This window comes from Ursus arctos, unplaced genomic scaffold (genome assembly GCF_023065955.2).
Source record: "Ursus arctos isolate Adak ecotype North America unplaced genomic scaffold, UrsArc2.0 scaffold_2, whole genome shotgun sequence".
NCBI classification, from domain to species: Eukaryota; Metazoa; Chordata; class Mammalia; order Carnivora; family Ursidae; genus Ursus; species Ursus arctos.
The window spans coordinates 60,488,359-60,515,075 of record NW_026622874.1 but is presented as its reverse complement, the minus strand read 5'-3'; the positions used below and the strand labels follow the sequence as shown (position 1 = coordinate 60,515,075).

At 48.7% G+C, this 26,717-nt stretch overlaps 3 protein-coding genes across 9 annotated transcripts; 1 reads left to right on the top strand and 2 right to left on the bottom strand.

Annotated features, from left to right (window-relative positions):
- Window positions 1-8: 8 nt before the first annotated feature.
- Window positions 9-12,035, bottom strand: PFDN2 (prefoldin subunit 2). Its single transcript, XM_026487336.4, has 4 exons — window positions 11,922-12,035; window positions 1,431-1,519; window positions 1,196-1,319; window positions 9-515 (listed from the first exon to the last, which is right to left on the bottom strand). The coding sequence occupies exons 1-4, from the start codon at window positions 11,994-11,996 to the stop codon at window positions 339-341; spliced, it is 465 nt and encodes a 154-aa protein (XP_026343121.1). The 5' UTR covers window positions 11,997-12,035; the 3' UTR covers window positions 9-338.
- An 11-nt stretch (window positions 12,036-12,046) lies between these two features.
- On the top strand, window positions 12,047-15,227 carry NIT1 (nitrilase 1). 4 transcript variants are annotated; one of them, XM_026487331.4, is made up of 7 exons: window positions 12,047-12,147; window positions 12,743-12,841; window positions 13,078-13,332; window positions 13,461-13,564; window positions 13,773-13,906; window positions 14,069-14,194; window positions 14,685-15,227. In XM_026487331.4, coding segments are annotated over exons 1-7 (987 nt in total). In that variant the 5' UTR covers window positions 12,047-12,145; the 3' UTR covers window positions 14,952-15,227. The 4 variants fall into 4 exon arrangements, with proteins under 4 accessions (XP_026343116.2, XP_044235755.1, XP_026343117.1 ...); XM_044379820.3 differs by having other exon boundaries at window positions 12,064-12,194; XM_026487332.4 differs by having other exon boundaries at window positions 12,064-12,359.
- DEDD (death effector domain containing) lies at window positions 15,135-26,641 on the bottom strand. 4 transcript variants are annotated; one of them, XM_057314753.1, is made up of 6 exons: window positions 26,326-26,641; window positions 24,536-24,568; window positions 18,504-18,889; window positions 18,243-18,350; window positions 17,219-17,365; window positions 15,135-16,673 (listed from the first exon to the last, which is right to left on the bottom strand). In XM_057314753.1, exons 3-6 carry the CDS (start codon window positions 18,826-18,828, stop codon window positions 16,297-16,299), a joined length of 957 nt encoding a protein of 318 aa, XP_057170736.1. In that variant the 5' UTR covers window positions 18,829-18,889; window positions 24,536-24,568; window positions 26,326-26,641; the 3' UTR covers window positions 15,135-16,296. The 4 variants fall into 4 exon arrangements, with proteins under 4 accessions (XP_057170736.1, XP_026343118.1, XP_026343119.1 ...); XM_026487333.4 differs by having other exon boundaries at window positions 18,504-18,892; window positions 26,326-26,640; XM_026487334.4 differs by lacking the exon at window positions 26,326-26,641 and adding an exon at window positions 26,167-26,268 and having other exon boundaries at window positions 18,504-18,892.
- Between the last annotated feature and the right edge of the window lie 76 nt (window positions 26,642-26,717).

Sequence of the window (26,717 nt, the reverse complement as noted above, 5' to 3'; positions counted from 1 at the left end):
AGTCAACATTTGTCTGTCAATCTTTTTTGGGGGAGGGCAGTCAGCAAGTAGCCACATTTTTATTTGCAAGGGAAAGGATAAAATATGGGACCTCCTCTGATCTCGTGAGCCATTAGCCTGATGGAACCAAACCCACCAGTCATAGGCTTGCCACGCCTCATGCAGATCCCACCCCTAATACTGGGAGAAAGCTTCAGGCTAGAGCTAAGCATTCTGACCAAAACATTTAATTAACAAAAAAATATTACAAGAGCAGAGAAAATAATAATAATAACAATAAAGAGAAATTAGAAGAAGTGGGAGTCAGGGTAGAAAAAAAAATGCAAAGGCCTTGATCCCTAGGAGACCAACACTCCGGCTGAGCTGGACTTAGCCCCAGCCCCTTCCGAGTTCTCCTTGGCTGCTGGCTTCTCATCTTCCCCCATGAGGCGAATGTTGTGCTTTTCCCGGAATTCATTTAATTCTCTTCCCTTTGCCTGAAGCTGCTGTGTGAGTGTCTCAATGATCTTCTGTATCTGGAGGGCAAGAGACAGGGATTAGATGAGGATTTCAGGACTCCCTTCCCCTGCCTGGTATGGACTCTGACTGGGGGAGGTGACGGAGGGACGGCACCTCCAGCCTCACCAAGTACTGATATGGGAGCCCGGACACTAAGAGTATGCCTTTCTCAAGCACAGTGATTTAGAAACTTTAATGCACATGAGAACCACGCGTGGGCTGTTTGTTTCTAAAATGCTACTCCACAGGGCGCCTGGCCAGCTCAGCTGGTAGAGCATGCGACTCTTGATCTCGGGGTTGTGGGTTCAAGCCCCACGCTGGGCGCCGAAATTACTTTAAAAAAAAAAAAAAAAAAGCCACTCACAGGCCCCACCTCCTGGGTCCAGGAAACTGCATTTTAAATCAGTCCTCCGGGTGACCCGGATGCAGGGATCCATGGACTACACTGTGAGAAACACAGCTCTCCCCACCGCCTCTCCCCCAGATCAGCCAGGTCACAGAGCGCAGGGAAAAGGCCTGACAGCCCGCAACGACTCCTGCCTGAGTCTAGACTTAGCATAAGCAGCACAGGCTAACAGGCTTTTTATGCTGTCTTCAACATGGGTTCCTACCCACTTGCCTACACCACGTCCCCGACATGTCGGCTCCCCTCCCGCACCCCTTGGCTGCCCAGCGCTTCTCGGGCATTCCTGCTCACCTGCTCCTTGTTGTTCTCCAGGGCAGGCAGCACCTCTTTGACCGTCCGCTCCACCAGCACGCCTCCAACCATGCGGTAGCACTTGCGGGCCTCATCGACCTCCTTCAGGGTGTCGATCACGAGGCTGCGGCAGGACAACAGGCGGAGCTGAGGGTTCGGCCCCACCCCACCGCACCCATCCCGCACAAAACGGCCTGGCCAACCCCCACCGTTTGCTGCTCCCCAACCTCCTCACCTGTGCTCATTCAACTCCATCTCCAGCTCAGCTGCTTTGGATGCCAGGCCCCGCTGCTCCTGCCGAAGGCGGTTGAAGCCAGCAATAACCTTAGGAGACGAGAAACAGTCAAGTTAGAGAGGAGGCGGTGGGCAAGGCAGAGGCTCCAGAAACAACACGGGAGGGCCAGCTCTTGGAAAAGGAGTAGACTCCAAGTTTGTGATTTCCACCTTTAGTCTGGAATGCCATTCACTGCACTTACGGAGAGCCTACTGTGTGTGGGAACGCTGCCCTCCCTCCTGCCGCCTCCGCGTGCTGAGGGACAGGCGTGTGGACTACAGGGCGGGCGGAGGGCTCCGAGCGCCCGCACCCGAGCTCAGACTTGCAGGGAGAGAAAGCTGCCGGCCAAGGCTTTGTAGTGAGTAACTCGCTCGGGTCTGCCCAGCATTGCTGCCACAGGGGAACTGCCCTTCCTGAGCTCGGAGGGGTGCCTGTGGGGCTACTATTCGCAGGACCCATGCTCCCTGACCAGGGGGGCAGTGACCTGTTCTATACCAGAGTCTCTGTACAGGAACTGATTTTGGGGGAGAGACAAGCAGGGACAGAAGACAGCGGGAGCGAAGACGACGAGCTGTCCTGCAGAGAAGATCCTCCGTCCCTCTTCCTGAAACCCCCAAAGCTGCCCTAGTTCTTGAACTTGGTGTGACCCAGTTTTTGAACCTTTCTTTTCGTTGTGTTCAACTCTCTATCCACTATCCTTCCAAAACACTACTTAAAAAGAAACAAAACAAAGTTGGCCAGAGTCCGTTTCCGTAGCTTAGAAACCCTAACTAACACAGGCTTGCGGAGACACACTGCCTTCATGAAGCCTGAAGGACGAGAAACTGGGGGAGGAAGGGGTGCAAGACAGGCGTAAGAAGTAACATATGTAAAGGCCCAGAGGAATGATTACCACCAGCTCCCTGTTCCCCAGAAATGGAGCAGGAATTAAAACGGTGTGAAAACCAGACTGGGTCCTGCCATTGCCACCACCGGGACCTCCAGCACAGGGCTCTGAGGACTGGGTTTGGAGAGAAACATCAGATGAAAGGTAGAGAATGTAATGAGGAAAGAAAACTGTGGGGGTAGGTGGGGTGGGAGGAAAAAAAAAAAAGGAAAACCTGGGGCCTGGAGACAAAAGACCAGGTTTCAGGTTTTGTCTCTGCCACATACGGGCTCCATGGCCTCGGACATTTAACCGTATGGTTCCCAACCCTGGCTACACATCAGAATCCCTAGGGGAGCGTGAATAGTGGCGCCTCAGAACAATTGCACAATCACTGGGTGAGGCCCAGGCCTCAGTATTTCTTTCTTTTTTTAAAGATTTTTATTTATTTTTAGAGAAAGAGAACGCGAATGCGCGCGGGGGAGGGGCAGAGGAAGAGAGAATCCCAAGCAGACTGGCACTGAGCCCGGAGCCTGGGGCTCGGTCTCAGCACCCAGAGATCACGACCTGAGCCGAAATCAAAAGTGAGACAAGTGGGACACTTAACCCTCAGCCACCCAGATGCCCCACGCCTCAGTATCTTTAAAAGCTCTCCCACATAATTCTACTGTGCAGCCAGAACTGAGAACCACGGGGCTCCTGTCTTTGAGCCTTGGCCCCTCACCTGCGAAACGCACACAGCACCTACTCTGTCGAGCTGTTGTATCATGTGAACCAGTTAGTACGAAAGGACTTTGCAAGCAGTGAAGTACGTTAACTACTATCACGGCCTTCTCTCCAAACCCACAGTGGCCCCCACTCCGGCCCCTCCTGTTCGGCCCCAAGCGGTGAGCCCACCCACTCAAACTGCTGCCGAATCTCTCACTCCATTCACATCATGTCCGGTCTCACTGCCACTAATGACCAACCACCTCATCTTTACTAGGCTCTTTTATCTCTAGCTCTCTCTGCAAGGCTCATCTACAGCTAGTAAGATCCTAAGGGCTGACCTGTGCCACCCCTACATCCCTCTACTGCTCAAAGAGCCAGGGAACAGGTCTGACTAGGATCTGCCCCTCGAGCGGCGCGCTGCCTTCGCCCGGCCCCCACCCTTCCAACTCCGTCCACTCCGTCCACTCGTTCCAACAGATGCCTTGAAAATCTAACCTGTCTATAAGCCAATCTTCCTTTGCCTCCACTGCCTATACCAAACTATTTCCTTTATAGTTCGCTTTTCCTCCATTTTCAGTGTTACAGACCAAAATAATTTCACCCAAGAAAATGCCGCAACTGAACCAGATTCTAGATGCTCTCCTAGCACCTAAACTAACTAACTCTTCTGGATGTATGTTGTTAGATACGCCAATGAAATCAGCTTAAGAGAGGCCTGAGCTTCTTTTCCTTAGTAATTAGTAAGACTCTCCTTTTCGACCACGAATTTAACACAAATAAAGGCAAAAAAGATATTTTTTTTCATTCCAATTTTTCTTCAAACATTCTTGCTAATTAACAACCCCTATTTCCTCCTGGTCCAGTTTATGAACTTGTAATCAAAAGTCAAACTAGAATAAATCTATTTAAATGTATGAGTTATCCACAGTTATTATGGAAAATTTCAGCCACTGGTGCACTTAAAGGAAATGAAATCTCTTAGCAGCGAACTGTAACCTAACCGGAAGTTAGATGCAAAATAAACTGATATTAACCTGCCACCTCTGGGGTCTGCTACATAGTGAAGACAGAAAGGCTGTGATTTATTCCCCCATTCTTCCGGTTAAAATACAACTTTTCTAATGGTCTTCTCCCCTGTGGCTAGAACTAAATTTCCTTCTCTTTCCCTTATTCCCTGCTCTCCTAAAGTTGTCTGGTATGAGCACGGATGGCCAGGCCAGTGTTGATTCTCTCAGCCCTACTAAAATCATCATCTTCCCTGTAAACATCCCTACTGAAAAAGAATCCAATTAAATTAAAATACCAGCTGTTTATCCTGTTCAAAAGTAAATTCAATCCGGGGCGCCTGGGTGGCACAGCGGTTAAGCGTCTGCCTTCAGCTCAGGGCGTGATCCCAGCGTTATGGGATCGAGCCCCACATCAGGCTCCTCCGATAGGAGCCTGCTTCTTCCTCTCCCACTCCCCCTGCTTGTGTTCCCTCTCTCGCTGGCTGTCTCTATCTCTGTCAAATAAATAAATAAAATCTTAAAAAAAAAAAAAAGTAAATTCAATCCTAGTAACTACATAGAGCTCCTTACATTCTCATAATTGGCACATACAAACAATTTTATACAGGACATGGCTTTCTTCTTTCCCCCCCAGCTTTACTGAGATATAATTGACACATGACACTGTGTAAGTTTAAGGTATACAACATTATGATTTAATACATGTACATATGTGAAATGATTACCAAAATAAAATTAGTTAACACATTCCATATGTTAACTCCTTCTATGTGCTCACATATAAATGCGTATCATGTCTGGGTGGTCCAGTCAGTTAAGTGTCCGACTCTTGATTCTGGGTCAGGTCACGGTCTCAGGGTCGTAAGATGGAGCCCCACGTCAGACTGTGCTCAGTGTGGAGCCTGCTTAGGATTCTCTCTCCCTCTCCCCATCCCTCGAGTGTATGTGGCACCATCTCTCTCTCTCTAAAAAAATAATAAAATTAAGCATATCGGGGCACCTGCATGACTCAGATGGTTAAACGTCTGCCTTTGGCTCAGTTCGTGATCCCAGGGTCCCAGGATCAAGCCCTGCATCTAGCCCTGCATCGATCCCCACATCGAGCTCCCTGTTCGGTGGGGAGCCTGCTTCTCCCTCTCCCCCTTCTATGCTGTCAAATAAATAAACAAAATCTTAAAAAAAAAAAATAAAATAAAGCATATCAATTCCTTAATTTTTTTAAAGGTTTTATTTATTTATTTGGGAGAGAGAAAGCAAGAGACTGAGCACAGGTGGAGGGGGAGGGGCAAAGGGAGAGGGAGAAGCAGACTCCCCGCTGAGCAGGGAGCCCTACACGACACAGGGCTCCATCCCAGGACCCTGGGATCATGACTTGAACCAAAGGCAGACGCTTAACCGACTGAGCCACCCAGGCGCCCTCCTTAAATTTTTTCTGACAGAAAATTTTTCCAATTTTATTGCGTTCCTAATTTTCAACCACGCAGCCTGCTTTCTAATCTTTATTGTTACTTTCTTTGAAATTTTAAATATGGCAAATGCAACCTCTTTTAAAATACCTGTTTTTTCCACAGTCCTACATTACTGCACGTTCCTCCCACAGTCTGTAGTAAAAGAACACCGCTACGTGCCAGGCACTCTGCTACTCTTTATCTCATTTAATTCTAAAACAAACAAAAACACATTATAAGACATGTACCTTCACTTCATACATCAGTAGACCAAGGCTGGTGGGGTATGGGGTGTGTGTGTGTGAGAGAGAGAGAGAGAGAAAGAGAGAGAGAATAACAGCAAACTGGTCCATCTACCCAGGTTTCTTGAACTCTAAGAATCCATTTTCTACTGATGTATTATTACTGGTTTGTCCTATATCACCTCTCATCAAGGTCAAACTAGGGGGCGACGCCTGGCTGGCTCAGTCAAAGAGTGTGCGACTCTTGATCTCAGGGCTGTGAGTTCCAGTCCCACACTGGGTGTAGAGATTATTTAAAAAATAAAATCGTTAAAAGAAAAAAAAAAAAAAGAAAGTCAGGGGTGCCTGGGTGGCTCAGTTGGTTAAGTGGTTGACTTCGGCTCAGGTCATGATACTCAGGACCCATCAGGCTCTGTGCTCAGTAGGGAGTCTGCTTTTCCCTCCCTTTGCTGCTCCCCCTGCTCATGCTTTCTCTCTCTCACTCAAATAAATCAATAAAATCTTTTTTTAAAAAAAAGTCAAACTATTTCTGTATGATTTATTTTTCTGTTTCCTTCCTTCCTCCTCCTTTCTTTCTTTTTTTTTAAATTTAGTTAATACCATATAGTGTTGATAACTTCAGGAAAAATCTGCAATCATTACCTTTACCTCCAAAATGTCCTTTGGTCTTCTTACCTACATGATGTTTACTCTTATTGGGTTCAGTGAAGAACAGAACAACAGTTAAGAATTATGATTGGATGCATCTGGAAAAGCATTTTCTGGGGTGTCACTCACTAAATACCTTCCTTTCAGTTCAGCGCCCCCTTTCCTGACAAACATACTCAACTATCAAGAAAATGTCTTTGACCAGGGGCACCTGGGGGGCTCAGTCGGTTAAGAGTCTCCCTTTGGCTCAGGTCATGATCTCGGGGTCCTGGGATCAAGCCCCACGTCATCGGGCTCCCTGCTCAGTGGGGAGTCTGCTTGTCCCTCTCCCTCCGCTCCTCCCTCCTGCTTGTGTGTGCTCACGGGCTCTAATAAATAAAATCTTTTCTTAAAAAAAAAGACAAAAGAAAACGTCCTTGACCTTACTACTCCAACAAATAACAGTTCTCAGCCCTTCTCTTCATTTTCCTTTTTTAGGACGAGTCTGCACTCACTGCCTCTACTTCCTCACCTCCCATTCACTCCCAACCCACTTAAAATCGTCTTCTCTCTATACTAGCTATTCAACTACTACTACTTATTAAACTATCCTCTCAAAGATCATGAATGGCCTCCCGATGTAACTGTTACCGAATTCAACCATCTTTTCTCAATTTTCACTCTGCTTCTTGAAACTCTCTTCCTTTAAGCAGCAACATGGTAGGGTGGGAAGAGCCCAAACTTCTGAGTCTGACGTGGGTTCACAGCCTAGTTTCACTCTTCACTTGCTATATGACCGAGTTACGTAACTGTTCGCTTGGTTTCCTCATTTATAAAATGGAGTTCATATATCATACAGCAGGGTTTTTTTTTTTTTTTTAAGATTTTATTTATTTATTCGACAGAGATAGAGACAGCCAGCGAGAGAGGGAACACAAGCAGGGGGAGTGGGAGAGGAAGAAGCAGGCCCATAGTGGAAGAGCCTGATGTGGGGCTCGATCCCATAATGCCGGGATCACGCCCTGAGCCGAAGGCAGACGCCTAACCGCTGTGCCACCCAGGCGCCCCCATACAGCAGGGTTTCTAAACATCAGCACTATTGATATTTTGGGCAGGAAAATACTTTCTTTTGGGGGGCTGTCAGGTGCATTGTAGATTTAGCAATGTCTCTGCTTCTACCCACTAAAAGCCAGTAGCAGCTCCTACTGGTGACAACCAGAAATGTCTCCAGGCATTGCCAAATTTCTCCCGGGGTGAAATCACAGCAGGATGAGAACCACTGCCTCAGGGTAACAATGAGAACTAAACTGAGGGAACATGTCCAATGCCCAATACAAGGAAAGTTCCTCTCTCTTTTAGCTTCCAGGACCCTTTGGTTCATTGGTTCTCCTCCCTCTCTTAACACTCCTTTCCTCTTTCTGAAGTTTTTCCTCTCATCCCCATAATGGAGACAGGATCTAAGATTCTTTTCATTGTACTTCTCCCTTTATTACCTAGACTATTTCAATTGGTATCTTAGTTAGTTCAATGGCTTCAACAATTGCCTTTACTCTACTGCCTGCAAACCCAGGCCTTCTCAAATTCTAGACCCATACTTCCAAGTTAGAGGAAAGAGCTCTGAAGTCGGTCAGAAACGGCTTCACAGTCTAACCATGGGCAAGTTACCTCTTTCCTGAATCTGTTTCTTCACCAATAACAAAGATAATATCTGTCTCCTAGGATGTTGTGAAGATCAATTAGTTACCTCAAGGACTTAGGACAATATCCAGTATACAACAGATTGTCAATAAATAGTAGCTATTGGTACAGAACATTTTCACTTCAATGTCCTACGGATACCTTAAACTCAGGTCATTTGAAGCTGAACTCATCATCTTTTACCCTGTTTTAAACTGCTCCTTTTCTTGTCTCCCCTGTTTCTTCTTTTTTGGAAAGATTTTATTTACTCATTCAAGAGAGACAGAGAGAGGCAGAGGCAGAAGCAGGCTCCCTGTGGAGCAGGGAGCCCGATGCGGGACTTGATCTCAGGACCCCAGGGATCACAGCCTGAGCCGAAGGCAGCCACTTAACCAACTGAGCCACCCAGGCGCCCCTGTCTCCCCTATTTCTGTTAATGACACCACTCTACCCTCCGGGTAGGAAACCCTGGTTTCATCTTTGAACACACCCTCATCCCAACAACTGCCAAACTTGTTGCACCTACTTCAGCAATTTTTCTAAGGCTCACTGACATCACCCTAGTGCAAGCCTTCATTACCTATGGAGTCTGCACTATTCGTGTAGTCTTCTAAATAACCTCCCTATTTTGGGACTCTCCAAATTCATCCTATACACTGCTGATAACCGAATTTTCCTAACACTTGGATGACACAGAAAAATGTTCATGATATATTAGACTTAAAACACAGATTACAGGGACACCTGGGTGCCTGAGTCGGTTAAGCGTCTGCCCTTGGCTTAAGTCATGATCCCAGAGTCCCGCATTAGGCTCCTCTCCCTCTGCCCTTTCCCCCTGTTCATGTTCTCTCTGTCTCACGCTCTTTCTCTCTCAAATAAAATCTTTTTTAAAAAAAGAACACAGATTACAAAATGATATACACTGTGTAATACTAATATTATAAAGTATATAAATACGTAAAGAAGACATGTCCTCCCTTTTCCTCCACACAACATACAAAATCATAAAGGGGGAGGGAGAAACCTCCTTCGGAGTGTATCAAAGGATATATTCCAAAATGGTAATAGTAGTTATCTTTGGATACTAGGATCACGGGCAATTTACTTCTTACTTTGTACTTTTTCCTGTGTTTTCTACATTTCCACAATGAACACGTCTTGTTTTATGTAACAGAAAAACAACATTAGTATACCATACATCCTTCTGTGACTCCCTCACTGCTTACATTAAAAAGTTCCGAATTCTTTGCCATGCAAAGACTCATCTTTCTTATACCTCATGATTTAGCTAAACTAACCAGTCACTGCACTTCATGTCAGCCTGTGCTTTCCCTAGCTCTCCTCTTCTTATCCTATTCCCTATATTCTATTTCCATTACCACCTGTTCAAATCTATTCAACCCTTCAGGCTCAGCTCAAATATCTCTAATATGATCGTGTATAAATGGAAAAATATGTCTGTCTGATTCTCAAATCATTCACTCAACTGAAAGCCCTGCTCTTCCAGTTACTGACTTTGGGTAAGTTAACTAACGTCTCTGAAACTCAAATATTCTTACCTTTAAAGGGAGGACAATATAACTTACTCCAAATAGCAGTAATTAAATAACAGAAGACAAAACAAGTAAAATGCCTAATAAATGTGTTACTTCCTTCCATCTTGTTTATAAGGGACATATGTAGATCACATTTGCAGGAGTGATAGATCATATATATATATTTTTTAATGTAAGCTCCAGGCCCAACATGGGGCTTGAACTCGCAACCCTAAGATCAAGAATCACATGCTCTACCTACTGATCCAGCCAGGCACCCCAATATATCTTATATTTTTTACCCGGTGTTCTCTCTGGAACACAAAGGCCACACAATGTTAAGCAAGAACAGCCTCAGAACTCAATTATCACAGCTGCTCAGTTTGAGGGCTTCTTCTCTTTCTCCAAACCCCTTAAATATTGGTTCCACCCTTCTTCTGCTTCTTTTTTCACTTTCTGTACAAACCCTAGATGATTTCACCTATAACCATGACTTCGTCTACCATCCATAAGCTTATAATTCTCTAATCTGTATCTCTGACTCAGATTTCTGTAACTCAAGATTTATAAGTTAAACTGACTACTAAAATGTCTCTTCTTGAATGTCTTACAAGAAACCCAAACTCAAAACCCCAAAATAAACTTATTCCCCACCCCCCAGACATTTCCTATCTTCCTACATTCCCTATGACACCAGCATCCATCAAAGACAGAAATCTGAGAACATCCTGGATTCCTATCCTTTTTTCTTCACATTGAAGGCTTGCATTCCATCCCATACTTTAAGTCTACCTGCGCCCTAAACATGCCAGACAGGTTCATGCCTCAGTGCTTTTTAGGCATATGAGTCCCTCTAGGTAGGAAATTCTCCACTTCCTTCTTTGCTTCACTAACTTCTCTCATCCTTTAGAACTGAAGGATTATCTCTTCCAGAAAAACAAACAAACATACTACGTTCCAGTCACTGCACAAAAACACTCTGCGTCTATTTCTTGTCTAATAATCAAAATAGTGATGAGGTATGCACCATTATATTTTTACAGGAGGGCAAGGTGAGAGAAGCAACTCATGGGAGGTCATCTACACATAATAAAAACACAATCTGCCAAACCCCAAAGCAATTCTTAGGCTCTTAGCCACCCCACTATACCACAGCTCCCCTTTCCCACCCACTCCTCAAATCCCATAACCTCCTGCTTAGTCAGAGGGTCCCTCCTCTAGCTACCATAAAGAGGGGCCTGTGTGGAATATTGTACATCTTTACTGTTTGATCTTTTCTCAAATGAGTCTGTGAGCGATCTTTAAAACGAGGTCTATTTCATGTATCCATCTCCCTGTATCAAGCAGAGGGCCTAGCACATGGTAGAGCCTCAATAAGTGTTAGGTCCCTTCTCCCTTCCCTTCCACCACAACCCCCCCACCACCACTTGGGGGCAGAAACTGTCCTTTACCGCCTCTGCAAAATCCCACAGCACTTTATACCTGTTAAGACATTCATCCTACGCCTCATGTTAGCATTTTGTAGATCTTATTTTACTATGAGCTCTTTGACTGAATAGGGCAATGTGAAAAATCTTTATGCAGATACCTTTGCCTGTAGTAACTGTTCAACAAATAACTGATAAGTGAACCTGTAATTAAAACAGCTGTTATGTTTTCCTTTCTGTTATGCAGATTTCTTCCCACCTCTATTAAAACACTAGCCCCACCATTAGCAAACCATGGCTCCCATGCCACAAAAGGCTTTCTGAGTTATTTATCGAACGTCTCCCGATGCTAGACACTGGGGGAAATGCAAACGCGAGTCAGAAAAGGGTTTCTGGTCGCTAAAGAAATTCAATCTAATAATGACTTGCGAGTCAAAATAGTATGAACACTAGACTGTTCAAGTACGTGAGTCACGTGGCTCTGCAGAGTGAGGGCGATTGTCAACGTGGTTTCAGGGTCACGTAACAGACCACACAACCAGCCCGTTGACTATCCCCCGGGATTCGTTACGAGCTGCTTAGCCCAGCCTATCCTGTTTGAGGGTGCGGAGAAGTGGGGAAAGAGACGACCTATCTCCCCTCACAGCTGTGCATCCTCCCACATCCCGCAGTTCGGGGCTCTGGCCTCCTGCTGGCTCACCCAACACCCCAAGGGAGGCGTGGCCTTCACCTACCAACCCTCCCGCTCTCTCCCCGGGGGCTCGGCCAGATTCTCCAAGGACCCTCCCCTCTCTGGGCGGCCTCGCAAAGGTGGGACCGGAGGGAGGCCTGCACCAGCCACAAGCTCCACCCTCTCCTCTCACCGACTCGGGACCCGGCCCGGTTGCCCTCCCTCGTGTTCTCCGCTCCTCACCTGCTCTGCCGACACCGCCCCTTTCCCCGCGCCGCTGCCGCTGCTCTTGCCGGCACGACCGCTGCTCTCCGCCATCTTCGCCGCCTGCTGGGCTTCCGGCGTGCGCAGCTCCGCCCCGCAGTGCGTCACATCCGGCCTGGAAGTTACCGCCCACTCGCCCCGGAGTCTTTGCTTCCAGGCCGCTCTTCGGTTCGGATCCTGCGGATGGTTTTGGCTGTATCTTCATGTAGGACCTACTTCCTATCGCGTCGGCCGCAGTGAACTCCACCTGCGGTGCTTTAACTTGTGCAACAGAGACACTGCCTCTGGGAGAAGCGGAAAGGACGGGTTAACCGGAGAGTGGGGCGCGGGCGGGATCTGTCTGGGTGCCAGTGCCCTCTGCCCCCCACGGGGTGGTGAGGAACGAGGGCAGGTGAACTTCCCGTCAGAGATTTTGGGGTAAGGGGGGAAGTATGTTTTGAGCAGCAAAGCTGTGCAGGTGTACAGTCAAGAAGAGAGGCTGGGCAAAGCAAGGAAGTTTCTTGGAGATGACTTTGAACCGCGGCTACGTTCCGCAGGGGAAAAGGGCTTCAGTTTAGTATGAGATCACTGGAAGTCGAGGTATTCAGGTGCCGAGCAAAGCTCTTTCTAACATCTTCCCACTTTATGATATCTTCCTGTAGCCCATAATTACTTACAGTAAAGAGTGTTTTGAAGACATGAGGGGTTTTACGGGGGGGGGGGGCTGATTCAGCCTCACAGTAGGAAGAGAGAAGTCGGAGAATCCTAGAAATACACTGCTTGAGGGAACGGTTGGTGTCCTGATTTCTCACCTTCCTCAGGCTGGGCTTCATCATCAGGCCTCCTCACGAGCTCCTGTCCCTTCTTTTGTGTCCTGGACTCCGGATACCTCGACTCTCAGTACTTTGTGCACAGCCCAGGTAACATGTTTTGCTCTGTCCTCGGTGCCTGGCACTTAGTAGATGCTCAAGAAATGTTTGTTAAATGAATAGATGGTGGGAAACATTGGGGTGCCAATCATCCACAGAGTATTTCATCAGCGGGTGCTCCAAAGAGGAGAAATCAAAGGGCTGTGCAGCCCTCCTGCCTCCCCATTGGAGACCCTTATCCATTTCCCCAAGCTGGGAAATCTGAGTCCTGCCTGTGCCATTCACAGGCCCAGAGCCATGGCTATCTCCTCTTCTTCCTGGGAACTGCCGCTGGTGGCTGTGTGCCAGGTAACATCAACACCAGACAAGCAGGAGAACTTTAAAACATGCGCTGAGCTTGTTCGAGAGGCTGCCAGACTGGGTGCTTGCCTCGCTTTCCTGCCTGAGGCATTTGACTTCATTGCAAGGGACCCCGCAGAGACACTACGCCTGTCTGAGCCACTGGGTGGGAACCTTTTGGGAGAATATACCCAGCTTGCCAGGTATTGGGGAAAGGGGGAGGGAAAGGTAGTTTCTTTGTTGGCAGTGTCCCCAAATTGCTGGATAGGAGGGTAGAACATTGAGAAGAGTTGTCAGTGTTGCCTTCTCCCCCCTGCCTTCCTTTCCCCAGGGAATGTGGACTCTGGCTGTCCTTGGGTGGTTTCCACGAGCGAGGCCAAGACTGGGAGCAGACTCAGAAAATCTACAATTGTCATGTGCTTCTGAACAACAAGGGTGAGACTTCATAACTCTTTAGCCATCTCTTCCCAGGCTCTTCTTCCTAAACTAACATTTTCCAAAATTGTTTCTCAACTCCATTTCCTTAGTCAAGAGTTTGTGTTTGTGCTGATGATAGCTTATAAGCTAGCTCCCTGGGAGGAGAGGAACTAAGCTGGGCTTCTAGAGCACCAGCACTGAGTATTCCTTCTCCCTCTTATTCCAGGGTCAGTAGTGGCCACTTACAGGAAGACCCATCTGTGTGATGTGGAGATTCCAGGACAGGGGCCTATGCGTGAGAGCAACTCTACCAATCCTGGGCCCAGTCTTGAGTCTCCTGTCAGCACACCAGCAGGCAAGGTGGGAGTTGTGAAGGGATGAGGTGGGGAAGAGGAACAAGAGGGAGACTAGACATACCTTGAGTAATAGAGGATGGAAAGCCCTAAAGAGTGGGGAAGATGGTGGGTATGACTAGATGCTATGACAAACAGGACAGGGGCGTTAGGCTGTTTTTCCTTCCAGATTGGTCTAGCGATCTGCTACGATATGCGATTTCCTGAACTGTCTCTGGCATTGGCTCAGGCTGGAGCAGAAATACTTACCTACCCTTCAGCTTTTGGATCTGTTACAGGCCCAGCCCACTGGGAGGTAAGTGGACCCTCTTCAAAACATAGGGCCTTCAGGGCGCCCGGGTGGCGCAGTCCGTTGAGCACCCGAGTCTTGGTTTCGGCTCAGGTCACAATCTGGGGGGTGTGGGATTGAGCCCTGCGTTGGGCTTTGTGCTCAGCGCAGAGTTGGCTTGGAATTCTCTCTCCCTCTGCCCCCCCACTTGTGCTCTCTCCCCCTCTCAAGTAAATCAGTCTTTAGGCACACGCACAAACATACAGGCCTTCTTTTAACTTCATTCTCCTCCCTTGGCCCTATCAGCTGAAGGGTTTTCTTCCCCTCTCCACCTAGTGGGAAAATTCATTCCCTAGATTGTTGCCTCTCATTATGTTAAAGAATAATTAACAGTAAATCATTCCCAGGCAATTATCAGAATGGTCACAATGAGTAGACTGGCCTGTAATGTTCAGCACCTATCAATTTCCCACTAGATGCTACCTACTTAGGTGAACACACATCTCCTCGTCCCCAGGTGTTGCTGCGGGCCCGTGCCATTGAAACCCAGTGCTACGTAGTGGCTGCAGCACAGTGTGGACGCCACCACGAGAAGAGAGCGAGCTATGGCCACAGCATGGTGGTGGATCCCTGGGGAACAGTGGTGGCCCGCTGCCCCGAAGGACCAGGCCTCTGCCTTGCCCGAATTGACCTCAATTATCTGCGGCAGTTGCGCCAACACCTGCCTGTGTTCCAGCACCGTAGGCCTGACCTCTATGGCAGTCTGGGCCACCCACTGTCTTAAGACTTTGACTTCTGGAGTTGAGACTCCCACCGTGAGCTGGTGTGGCTGTGACTTGAAGGCAGGACCCAGGTATGGCTCCCCTCACTTGGAGAACCTTGACTCTCCTGATGGAACACAGGCTCAGCTTCTTGGGAAAGAAGAAACTTTCACCTGAGCTCAGATTTCAGTTTCAGAAAGGTGGAATTTTATATAGTCACTGTTTATTTCATGAAAACTGAAGTTATGCTGAGGGCTGAGCAGCACTGGCATTGAAAAAAATATAATCATCATAAAGTCTGTGTCCGGATATCTCCTTTGGGAGCTGAAAGGGGAGGTGGTGGTGGACCAGCTGGACTAGGCTCCAGCTCTAGGCCTCCTGGCTCATTTGACATGCCTCCCTACCCAAATAAAAGTGCAACACTCAGTGCGTGTCCCAGCCGCACGCTCCGAAGCGTGGGAGCGGGAGTGGGGTAGAGAATGGGGAAGGGAAGAGAAGACAGGAGGTGATACTGAATGACTTCACTTTCACCTGTGTTGCCCTTTGCTCAAGCCAGAAGAAAGCCAAGGGGAAAGGGCTGCAGGGTACATGATTTATTTTCACTTGAACATGGAAGGGAAGTCTCACACTCCCCCTTCCCCTTCTCAGGGGGAGTGTATTTTAATCAGTACCCCCTTCTCCGTCCACCCTGTTAGGAGGGGCAACTCGGCTGACCCAGTCCTCTTACCCAGTCCTCCCTTTAGGAGGGTTTGGCAAAGGGGACAAAGGGCAGAGCCGTGCCAGGCAGAGGTCTGAGGCCCTGGAACAGAGGGAACGGGGCAGACAGGAGCAGCACCAGAGGCCGGGAGAGAGCGGAAGGGGCCACAGCTTCTTAGTTTTTTAAAAATTCTATAATTTGGGAGAGGGTGGTGATTCATTTCCAAAATACACTTCAGAGTCCCACCTTCCACACAGCTCCCTTACTCACAGCCCTTTGGTTTTTCAGACAAAATTGAAGAGCCCTCGTAAAGCCAGAAGTACGGATAACCCCACAACGCGCCCAAAAGCAGTGTTCACTTCCATCCCTTACAAAGACTACGTTCTGTAGCCTTTGCTTCTCCCTCTACGTTTGTCTTACGGCTCAGTGGCAAGGTGGCTGTAGAGACACACATTAGGAGGGTATGTGGAAAAGGAAACAAAAGGGAGGCCCAGGCACATGGGTGCAGGGAGGGGTGGGGAACACCACTTCCATTTTCGTCTTTTCCTTTAAAAAAAAAAAAAAGGCAGGGGTGTGATTGGTCGGAAGGACAGAGAACAAACCCCAGAACAGTATGTAAGCTCCAGAGGTGGGCGGTGGGAATAGTCCCCCGAGAGGTGAGAGGGGAAAGGTCAGGGCAGTGCCTGCAGCATCAAGTTCCTCAGGAGTTTCTGCCGGCCCAGCTCGTAGTCCTCCTCATCCACGTTCACCAGCAGCTTGATGGCTTCGTGGCCCACAGCCTGCTTGAGGGAGTCTGTGATAAAGACGCCTTTAAGCGCCTCTAGTAGCGAGCCATTGATGTAGTCGCGCCAGAATGCGTCGAGGTAGGTGAGCTCAGAGAACTTGATGTCACAGATGATGGAGCCCAGGTCCCGAGACTTGAGGATGGTGTTGGCCTGGTTAAAGCGCTCAAACTGGCGCTCGAGTGGGTCCTGCTTGTTAGAGAAGACGTTGCCTTGCAGAGCGGTCTCATGCTGGCAGTACTCAGCCCGAACCCGCAGTCTGATGTCTGTGGAAAAGAGAAGACACGCACAAGTGGTTGCAGTGGGGGGGGGGGGGGTGCGGGGGTGGACAACCCCCGCTCGAAAGGGGGAAACGAACAGCTGAGTGGTGACGCTGGGCGCGTGACCTGCCAGCTTTTCTACCTCTCCCCTGGCACTAGTTCTTTTCTATGTACCCCTGAAATCCTGGCCTGAACACAAGAGTTTCCCTTAAATGGGTCAAGCCCAGGTCAGATTATTGCCACTGCTCACAAGCAGCACCTCACTTCTAGGAGATCCTTTCCAAACTAACAGGCACGTAAGTACATCTTCGTATTCCATCACGCTTGGTTCATCCTATAATAAGGACGTTGTAACGGCACCCCTTTGATGCCGTGTTAACTAGAAAGAGCTGGAAGGTACTCTGCCACAAAGAGGAACTCCCCCCTCCCCAGAGACTAAACCACTGAACACGAGCCTTGCACTGAATAGCATAAACAGCCCAGCATCTCAGCAGTTCTTGCTGGCTCCCCCTCAGGTCTGCTCCACCTCTAGAACCCTTCAACTTCCTCACCACATGTCTGCTTTTCCTTGGGGTCTGGTGTTACTGACTTCCGGCGTTTTCGTTGGCTCCCAAGTGTGGCTCTCCCTCGAGTTGGCCGCTTGCTACACATCTGAGGGCCTGAAGTGGGGCAGCACACCACAGGATAGTGGGGAGGCACTGACCAGAGGGTGAAAGGGGAAAAAACATAGTAGGGTAAAAGCAGAAATGCAAACCCTTCCCTTGGAATGAGAAAGGAATCATTCAGACTTAGCACTAAAAGCCCTATCAGTAACGTGACCTGAAAAGAGAACAAAATGTGGGGACAATTACAGGACCCAGGTAAAGCATTAACACCTCACCTGATTTTCATGGAGCTAGATATTGGGGGGTGGGGGGGTGGGGAGCGGTGAGAGAGACACAGTATCCTTTCAGTCAGGCTGGCAAAGCTGGGAAAATGACAGGTTCGGTGTCTTTTTTTTTTTTTTTTTTTTTTGGTTTATCTATTTGAGAAAAAGACAGGATGTGTGCAGGGAGGAGGGGCAGAGGGAGAGGGAGGAGGAGAGAGAAAATCTCCAGCAGACTCCCCACAGAGCAAGGAGCCCAACGTGGGGCTTGATCCCATGACCCCGAAATCATGACCCGAGCCAAAATCAAGAGTCGGACATTTAACTGACCGAGCCACCTAGGCGCCACTCCCCCCCAGCCTTTTTTGAAAGATTTATTTATTAGAGAAAGAGAGGAAGGAGGGGGAGAGAGAAAAAGCGACTGCAGGAGCACGTTGCGGGGGCGGGGGGGGGGGGGGTGCGGCAGAGGGAGAGAAAATCCCAAGCTGACTCTGCTCAGCATGGAACCCAACACAGGGCTGGATCCCAGGACACTCAACCGACTGTGCCACCCAATCATGCCCTCCTTTATTAAAGTAAGTTCTACAGCCACCATGAGGCTCAAACTCACAACCCCGAGATCAAGGGTCGCATGTTCTATGGATTGAGCCAGCCGCGTGCCCCTGGTATCTCCTTGATTACAAAAATTAGGAGGAGTTAATATTTTTTACCTGTTTTGGGGGGTTGTGGAGGCCTCGGTTCCGGATCACTGAGGGCTCGGGGGGTCACATAGCGAATTGACGTCTCCTCCAGATACTTGTCTACCAGATCGGGGCACACTATAGGACGGGAGGGAGTCATTCAGAAGAGCCACCCCTCCCTTCTCAGCGCCCCCTCCCCCGGGCCTCCCGACCCGTCCTGGGCACCTGCTAGGGTGCACACCTCCCCCCACCTGGCCTCCCCCCACTCTTCCCGGCCCCCGGCCCCCTCACCCGCGCGCCGCCTCTTGAGGGTGACGTAGGGCAGCAGGTCGTGCCGGGTGATGATGCGCAGCAGCTGCAGCACCTGGCGGAAGTTACTCTCGTCACAGCGGCCCTGGCGCTCCAGCGCCAGTAAGAAGTCACGTCCATTCCGGATGAGGCCACGCTCGTGGTCGTCAATGACATCGACGAAGAGGAAGGAAAGAACGCGCACATCTCTGTGCGTCAGGTGGGTACCCACGATGTCGAACATGCGGTGCAGGCTATACAGCCCGTGCTCCTGCTCACCGTGCTCCTCGGGCCACACCTGGCTTGCCCGCCGCTTCAGGCCCGCCATGCCGGGGGCTCAGGTGCGCAGCGCTTTCCAGAATCCCTGCTCGGCAGCTGCGATCCCCACTCTACTGTAAGGACAAGGAAAGAACCTGTGAGCGACTCGATGGCAGGAAGCGGTCTCATTCACTCTTCTGTCCCCAGTGCCTAACACCGTGCCTGGCACAGAGTAGTGCTTAGTAAGGGTTTATTAAATTTTAAAAAGCATTAATTGAAAAATAAAGCCTAGAGCTCTCCACATCCAAAAGTTGTTGTCCTAAGTCCAGACCCTACTGGAGAAATAGTCACTTTCCGTAAGTGAGAATGTTCTATGCAATCTCAGTGCTGCGATATTCAGATATTACCCCAAATGTTCTCCTGTCCCCAAAATATTGCTTTTGGTCCCTTGTGCTCTCCCTCCCACCCCCAACCAGCTCACCTCTTCAATGTAGGCAAAATTGAGAAGAAGTAGAGAATTCACTCTTAACTAATATGAAAGCTGAAGATAACCTTACAGACTGACAGTAGGGAAACTGAAAATCTTTAGGGTGAGAACTAGTTTCAATTCTGCCTGTGTCATTAACAAGCCATGTAGCTGTGAGACCTTAAGCGAGTCACTTCACTTCAAAGCCTCACTGCCCCCATCTACAACACACGAGTGAAAGAAACTTCTCTTCAGACTTGTTGAGGACCCATTCGAAAATACATGTGAAATTGCTGTCAACAGAGAGATTTCAGAGAGATAAGCATCCTTCTTAATCTCTGCAGCCCAGACCCATCCCGCCACTATCCTATCCTCATTTTTCCTACAATCCAACCAAGTTCAGAAGCATAACTGCACAGGTTAATCAATAATATTCACCAAAACTCATGGATTTGAATCAACAGACATTATTAAGCTCCTGTGTTGAGCATTCCTCTCCTTCTCTGCCAGATGTACTCCCTCGATGTTCCACACCACATGGACATACTCCTAACCTTTCCTCCTGGTTGTCATCTGCCCATTGCCTCACAATGACAGACAGCAGCCTGACATTCATTCTATAATCTGGCGTTTGACTCCACACGTAATGTCAATGACCAGCCAGTAACCAAGCCTCAAGTCCAGGGGCTGCCATGTCCACGCTAGTCACACACACGTGCTGCTCTGCCAGACAGTGTCACCCAATACCGCTCCACCCCGGACCACAGCTCCAGTCATTCAATTCATTATAAATTCCTGTTGAAGCTACTTCTAAATGGTCTTAAATCGCCTCACCCTTCCACTGCCACTGTCCTGGTTCAGGTCCTAATAATCTCTCACCTGGATTATGGTAACAGCCTCTTCAATGGCTCTCCTTACCCACAATCTTAACCAACCTAAATCCATTCTCCGCATCCAGCTGAATTAGCTATCTAAAATGCACAACTGAGGGGCGCCTGGGGTGGCACAGTCCGTTAAGCATCTGACTCTTGCTTTCTGCTCAGGTCATGATCGCAGGGTCCTGGGACAGAGCCCCACATTGGGCTCCGTGTTCAGCACAGAGTCTGCTTGAGATCCCCCCTCTCTCTAAAATAAATAAAATCTTTAGAAAAATAAATAAATAAAATGCACGACTGACCACATCACTTTTCTGCGTTAAGACCCATCTACGCCCTCCTCCTCACCTATAAGAACCCTGGTAAACTACTCACACAACACACCAAACTGCTGAGATCAGGCCCAGCCCACCTTCCCAACCTCATAACCCACTTTTTATTCTCCTCATCAATTTGTTTACAGCTCAAATACAGCATGTCGTTCATGTCTCTGTCCCTTTCTTCAGCCTATTCCTTTTGCCTGAGTGCCCCTCTCCCTTCACTGCCCCATATATGCCCCATCACCGCTCTTTTTCAGATGGCTAACTCCTACTCATCCTTTAAAAGTCAGCTCAGATACCATCTTCAAATTCATTCTCCACACCTCCATGCTGGGCTAAGTAGTCCTCTGCTCCTACAGAACACCGTGCATATTCTCTTTAAACCCCTTATCAAAGTGTACTAAAATTATCTGTGTATTCATTATCCTAGTAGATCTTAAACAACTCACGTAGACGAGGACTAAGTCATAGTCGTCTTTATATCCCCAGTGCCTAGCAAAGGATAGAGACTGGCACACAGTACTCGCAACCTACTGAACTGAACTTGGTGTCCAAGACACCATCACAAGCAACATCAATTAAAAAACTCACCACACAAGTCCAAGAGAGGACTTCATTACAAATGGATACACACAACCTAGTTACACGCATACACTCTAGCTAGCTGCAGCCTCCCCCACACTGTGCAGAACCACCCATACCACACACCCTACTCAGCAACAAGATAGGGTGCCCTGTCTATTTTATACACCAAGAAACTGAGGCTAAGTTCAGAAAGAGAATAAAACGATAAGCTGCTTTAGAAGAGTCAAGCTGACAGGCTCTGAGAAAACTAAAGAGCAAGTAGGACCTGACCTGGTCCTCTCTTCCTCAATAATCCTAAAACGGAAGCATAGACTCCTTCCCTTAAGAAAAGGGGGTCCACCCTGGAATCACTTAGCCACATATCATGATACGTGAACAAGAAATATAGCTCATATCTGCTTATGAGAACCCAGATGCCCCCAGCCCACCCCCACCCCCAAGCATGGGAAACAGCTGGGAAAACAGCTACCCAACTACCGGCTGCTTTTCTCTGCCTCTTCCTCTCGTTTCACCTGTTGTAGTTACTGGGTACAAATGGGAGGGGGGGGCACTGGAGGAAAGTAACTCCTTGCTCATAGCAGGCAACACGAGAAAACTGAGCCTCCTTAGACTTCTCCTTGTTCCCTATCCCACCTGTTCCTTTTGGCCAGCTGCTGATTACGAGGATCCCAGAAAAGGCAGATGGGCAGGTTTCACATTCAACCAATCCAAAGAGCAGGTTGCTAGAGAGCTCCCAAATTCAAAGTGTCCTGACTATAAACCCCCCAGGAATGAAGGAATATTGTCCCTACATACCTTCCCACTGGAAAATGAGGCCGAATATAGGAAAGCACTATGGTCCTAATTATGTATCAACGGCTGCAATTCTATAACAAGCCTCAGTCCTCTGAGGGTTAACTCTCTAGATATGAGGGGGGGGGGAAATGCCACCTTTAAGTCCTAGATCCCAGGCTGGATCATTCAAAGTGCCAGGAATTATCATAGCTTCTAGGTCAATGGTTCTCAACCAGGGAGGATTCTGCCCCCCAGGGGACATGTGGCAATGTCGGGAGACATTTTAGACTACTATGACTGGAGGGGGCAAGGGATGTGCTACCGGCATGTGGTGAACAGAGGCCACGGATGCTTCTAAACATCTTATAATGCACAGGACAGCCCCCACAGCAAAGAATATCCAGCCCAAAATGTCAATAATGAGGGCGCCTGGGTGGCTCAGTCAGTTAAGCGTCTGCCTTCGGCTTGGGTCATGATCCCGGGGTCCTGGGATCAAGCCCTGTGTTGTGTCGCGGGCTCCCTGCTCAGTGGGGAGTCTGCTTCTCCTTCTCCCTCTGCCCCTCCCCCTCTCATGTTTACACGTGCGCATACATGTGTGTGCACTCTCTCTCAAATAAATAAAATCTTAAAAAAAAAATAATGTTGATGATGAGAAACCCTATTGTAGGCTGACCATGATGAAGGGTCAAAAGAAGACAGACAGCATGTCACTTTCCACCCTAGATCTAGAGAAGGAAGCCATTGGGTCCCTCCGACCCAAACCCATCAAACAGTATTCCAGAAGAAAAGAAAAGCCAGTCAGACATAGACTTATTTAACTCCTAAGTTCAACGGGCACTAAGGAGTTCCATCCCACTCCAACCCTGGCTTCTCTATCACCTGCTGTTGCCATTCAGGTGAGCAGCAAGTGGTGGGGCTGTACTCTCTTCTGCCCCATCCAGGGAGGGCGAATGTGACCTAGTTCACTCTGGACCACTGTGAAGATAAGACAGATACCATCCTCCGCAAGACAAACAAAAAGGATCCTGCACTCAACCCTCACAGCCATCTTGAAAGTCCTGAAACTAGACCAGCTGCAGACCCTTCCTTGTTCGACTGCTGATCAGACATTCTGCTTATTCAATGAAGCAAAATGTAGAAGTTTAAGTTTCCCAAGGCCATGTCCTTGAAAGAAATGTCAGGAGGCTGACATGCATGCTAACAGGCAGCCCCCCCCCCCAACACTTTCTTATCATCCAGGATGGTGAGTTCCCCCACTTAGTAATCCAGATGGGGTTCCAAGAATCTAACTTCAGCATTAAAAGAACATGGCCAACTTCCTCTTAAACCAAAATATACTCAGCTTTCTGTGGCAGTGAAGCTTGGGAACACAGCTTAAAATATACAGAGATCCTAGATGAAAGATATCAGAGTAGTAAGAAGAACATACCTCCTGTAAACAATAGATTAAAAAGAACTCCTAAGTCCTGGTGTCTGAAATATTGCCAGATATCAAGAGACAAACAAAACACTCCAAAGGGTACTGATCCTGCTGGCTGGTTTGGGTCTGTTTGAGAACCTGAGTTCCCCCCCTTACAGTTTCCCAAGAATGAAAATATATACATAAACATATATTTACCCCCAAGAATAAGTCTTTATTCCCAGGAATTGCTGCATTTCCTGGAGTTGTAGTTTTTTGTTTGTTTTCTTTTGAGAGCTCCAAACCAGCTAAGCGCCAATAGACAGGCTACATGTATCCACAGAACTGCCTATCAGGTTTCTACTTCCAAGTAAAGTCTAGTCTCATCCCAACCAGGAATGACATCTGTATTTTTTGAGATTCTTGACTCTCTCAGAAGCCTGTAGAGGAAAGTCATGTGTAAGAAATACAAAAAGAGAGGTGCCTGGGTGGCTCAGTTGGTTAAGCGTCTGCCTTCAGCTCAAGTCATGAATTTGGGTCCTGGATCGAGCCCCACATTGGGCCCCCTGCTCACAGGGAACCCGCTTCTCCCTTTCCTCCCTACTCGTGCTTCCTCTCACTGCCTCTCTCTTCCTCTCTAATAAATAAAATCTTTAAAAAAAAAGAAACCACACAAAAAGAATGATTTCTTGAAATGAAGACGAAAGTCTAATTTCATCTCAACAGGGATGACATCTATATTTTCACTCTGAAGCCCTTAGGGTGGAAAGTCATGTGAAAGAAGTAAAAAAGAGTGATGTCTTGAAACTTGGCATGAAAATGACATGGAAAAGCTTCAAGATGACTGAGAGAAAGTGAAGAGCTTTCTTGCTGGTGGGACAGGGAAATGTAACCAAATATCTGGAAGTCAGAATTACATAGTATGTTTTCAACAGGAAGATTCCAGGAACGCTGAACAACTAGAAGAAAGAGTAAGCTAGAGGAAAAGCCTTCCCATGGAAGGTGCCTCAGCAACCCCCAAGGGTAACATTAGTAGCCGTTGGATTAAGAGTACAATGTTCCATATGTTAAACAATGTTTCTCTCAGAGCTGACCAAAAAGACTAGATAATAACAAACCAAAGCTGGGGGCTTGCCCCCAAACACCTAATTTCTGTTCTCCTTTCCTCGCTACCAACCTCCAGTTACTCAGAAAGACAGTGACCGCAACAGATCTTATTACTCACTCAGCTGTGTAGGTGAAAATTCATTTTCCCTGGCATCTAACCCATTACTGGGCTCAACCGCAAATACATTTCTCATGCCATTCCCAACCATTCCCTTCCATTGTTCAAAAACAATAAAAAGTTCCAGACTTACCTTTGCAAAAAACTTAATTTCCCAGGTCTCTTCCTAGCACAAGGTTGGAAGCCAGCAGCAAAACAAAAACAAATAAGGAGGGGAGGGGGAAAAGAGTCAATTTTCAAGCTTTATTTTGAAACATCAAAGGCCCAAAGAGTTAGTCTCAGTTGAAAAAAAAATACACAGACACGCCTAAAGCCATTTCGATTAAAATGATCCACTCTGAGCTAAATGAGAAAACTCACCCCCAACCAAGTCCCCAGGCTTCCCCAACTCTCTACTAACCAATTCACGAAACAATACCAACTCCAAGAATTTCCAGCCTCAATGGCTCATGGCAACCTGCGGGAAATTCAACAACTTGGGGCAAAACCAATTATTCTCTGATACCTTCCACCTGACTCCTCAATTCCTTATGAGACTCACCTACTTTGTTAGAATATTAACATTGACTTTCAACTTTAGGGAGAACTGGGGGCGGGGAAACAGTTACAGCCAAGGAAGGCGCTATCACTTCACTTATCAGACCAACTATCCTCCAAATTCTCTCTTCCGCCCTTTCCCATAGCACACAGTGAGAACAAAATATCCACTGGGGCTGCATGCACTCATACATCTACCTTCCACCAGGGAACGTTTTCTATATGTGAATACTGACCCCTCCCTCTTAGCACTTAAACAGCAAAAGAAAGGTCTTTAAAGTAAAGCACTCATTTAATTATCCAGGTTGCCTAGATGCCATCCTGTTTTCTGTTCCCTTTCTGACTTCCAGAGCCTCTACCTTAGCATATAGGGGTCCAACTCAGCACGGATGTTTCCCCATTCTTACACTGCTAATTGCTAGAAACTAGAAAAGTCCTTTACTCCTTCTACACTTTGGCGGCGGTGACACCGTCTTCCCCATTTCTCCTTCTTTTGGTAACCAAGAAAAACAAGGGAGCAGTAAGTCAGGGAGCCTTTGGAAAGCAAATCCAGTTGAACCCTCATCCCACCCCAATTCTCTGAACCATTCCCTTCTGCCCTTCCCACCCTATTAAAAGCTAAAGGCCTGGCAATTAGAATTGGTTGCAACTGATGCTGCTTAACTCTGCTCTCTCTTCCTTTCCACGGGGGGGAAAGGGAAACCCCCAACCTCTATCACCCATGCAGCTCCACTGTCCTATCTCCCAGCCCATTCCCCTTCCTCCCAAACTTTCCTCCTAGTCTCTCACTTTCCCCATTACCTCGTCACACCGCCACGCTCTCCATTCCCCCAAACCTCCGTGCTCTCCTTTTCCACCCAAATTCTCCCTTAGGCCCTTCCCCCTCCCACCTCCAATTTAACACTTTCAAAACCTCCCCCAAAACGTCTGAAGTCCCCTCCTCATCCTTTCCCATCTCCTCACAACACAGCTCTCAAGAGTCCAGTCCCTCCCACCCACATGCCACCAGCCCCTTCCCCTTCGCACCCTCGGCCGCTCCCTCCCGCGCCCACCGCCCTCAATCCGGCGGGATCGCAGCCCCACTCCCACCTCGGCCGCGCCAACACCCCCGGCCCGGCCCGGCCCTTGTTTACGCCCCTCCCCGCGCCCACTCCCCCGCCTCGCCCCTGCCCTCTCCCACAGTTGCCACCTCCCCCGCACGCCCCCTCGGCCGCTCCCCTCCCCCACCTCGCAGCGTCCCGTCACCTCCCTCTCTCGAGGTTCTCGGGCTGGACGTCGCCTCCGCCTCCCCCTCCACTTTCCTTCCCCAAGCCCTCCGCGGCCCCGCCCGGCCCCGCCCCGTCCCGCTCGCCTCCCCCTCCCCACTCCGCCGCCCCGCCGCCTCACTCTCGGCTCAGGCTCGGCGCCGCCATGTTGGATCCATCCGCGCCGCCCTCCCGTTCCGTCGCACGCCGCCGCATCCGGGCTCCAGCCGCCGCCGCTGCCGCCGCCGCCGCCGCCGCGGGCGTGGGGGAGGGGGGGCGGCCTCGTCCTGAGCAGCGCCTCCCGGAACCTGGCCGGTTAGGAGCGGCTTCGAGACCATAGTGAGGCATGAGCCGGGGTGGCCATGCTAGGTGAGGGCAGCCTGGCAGCGGCATTAACCGGGGCGTGGACAGCTTCACTTTGGGAAGAGAGACTAGGGACTGGCAGCCATCTTGCTTTGGGGCAAGCGGGCACCGCAAGTTGTTCCTGACGGCGGCTTCAGGGCCCTAGTGAGGAGAGAGTGAGGATTGCATTCT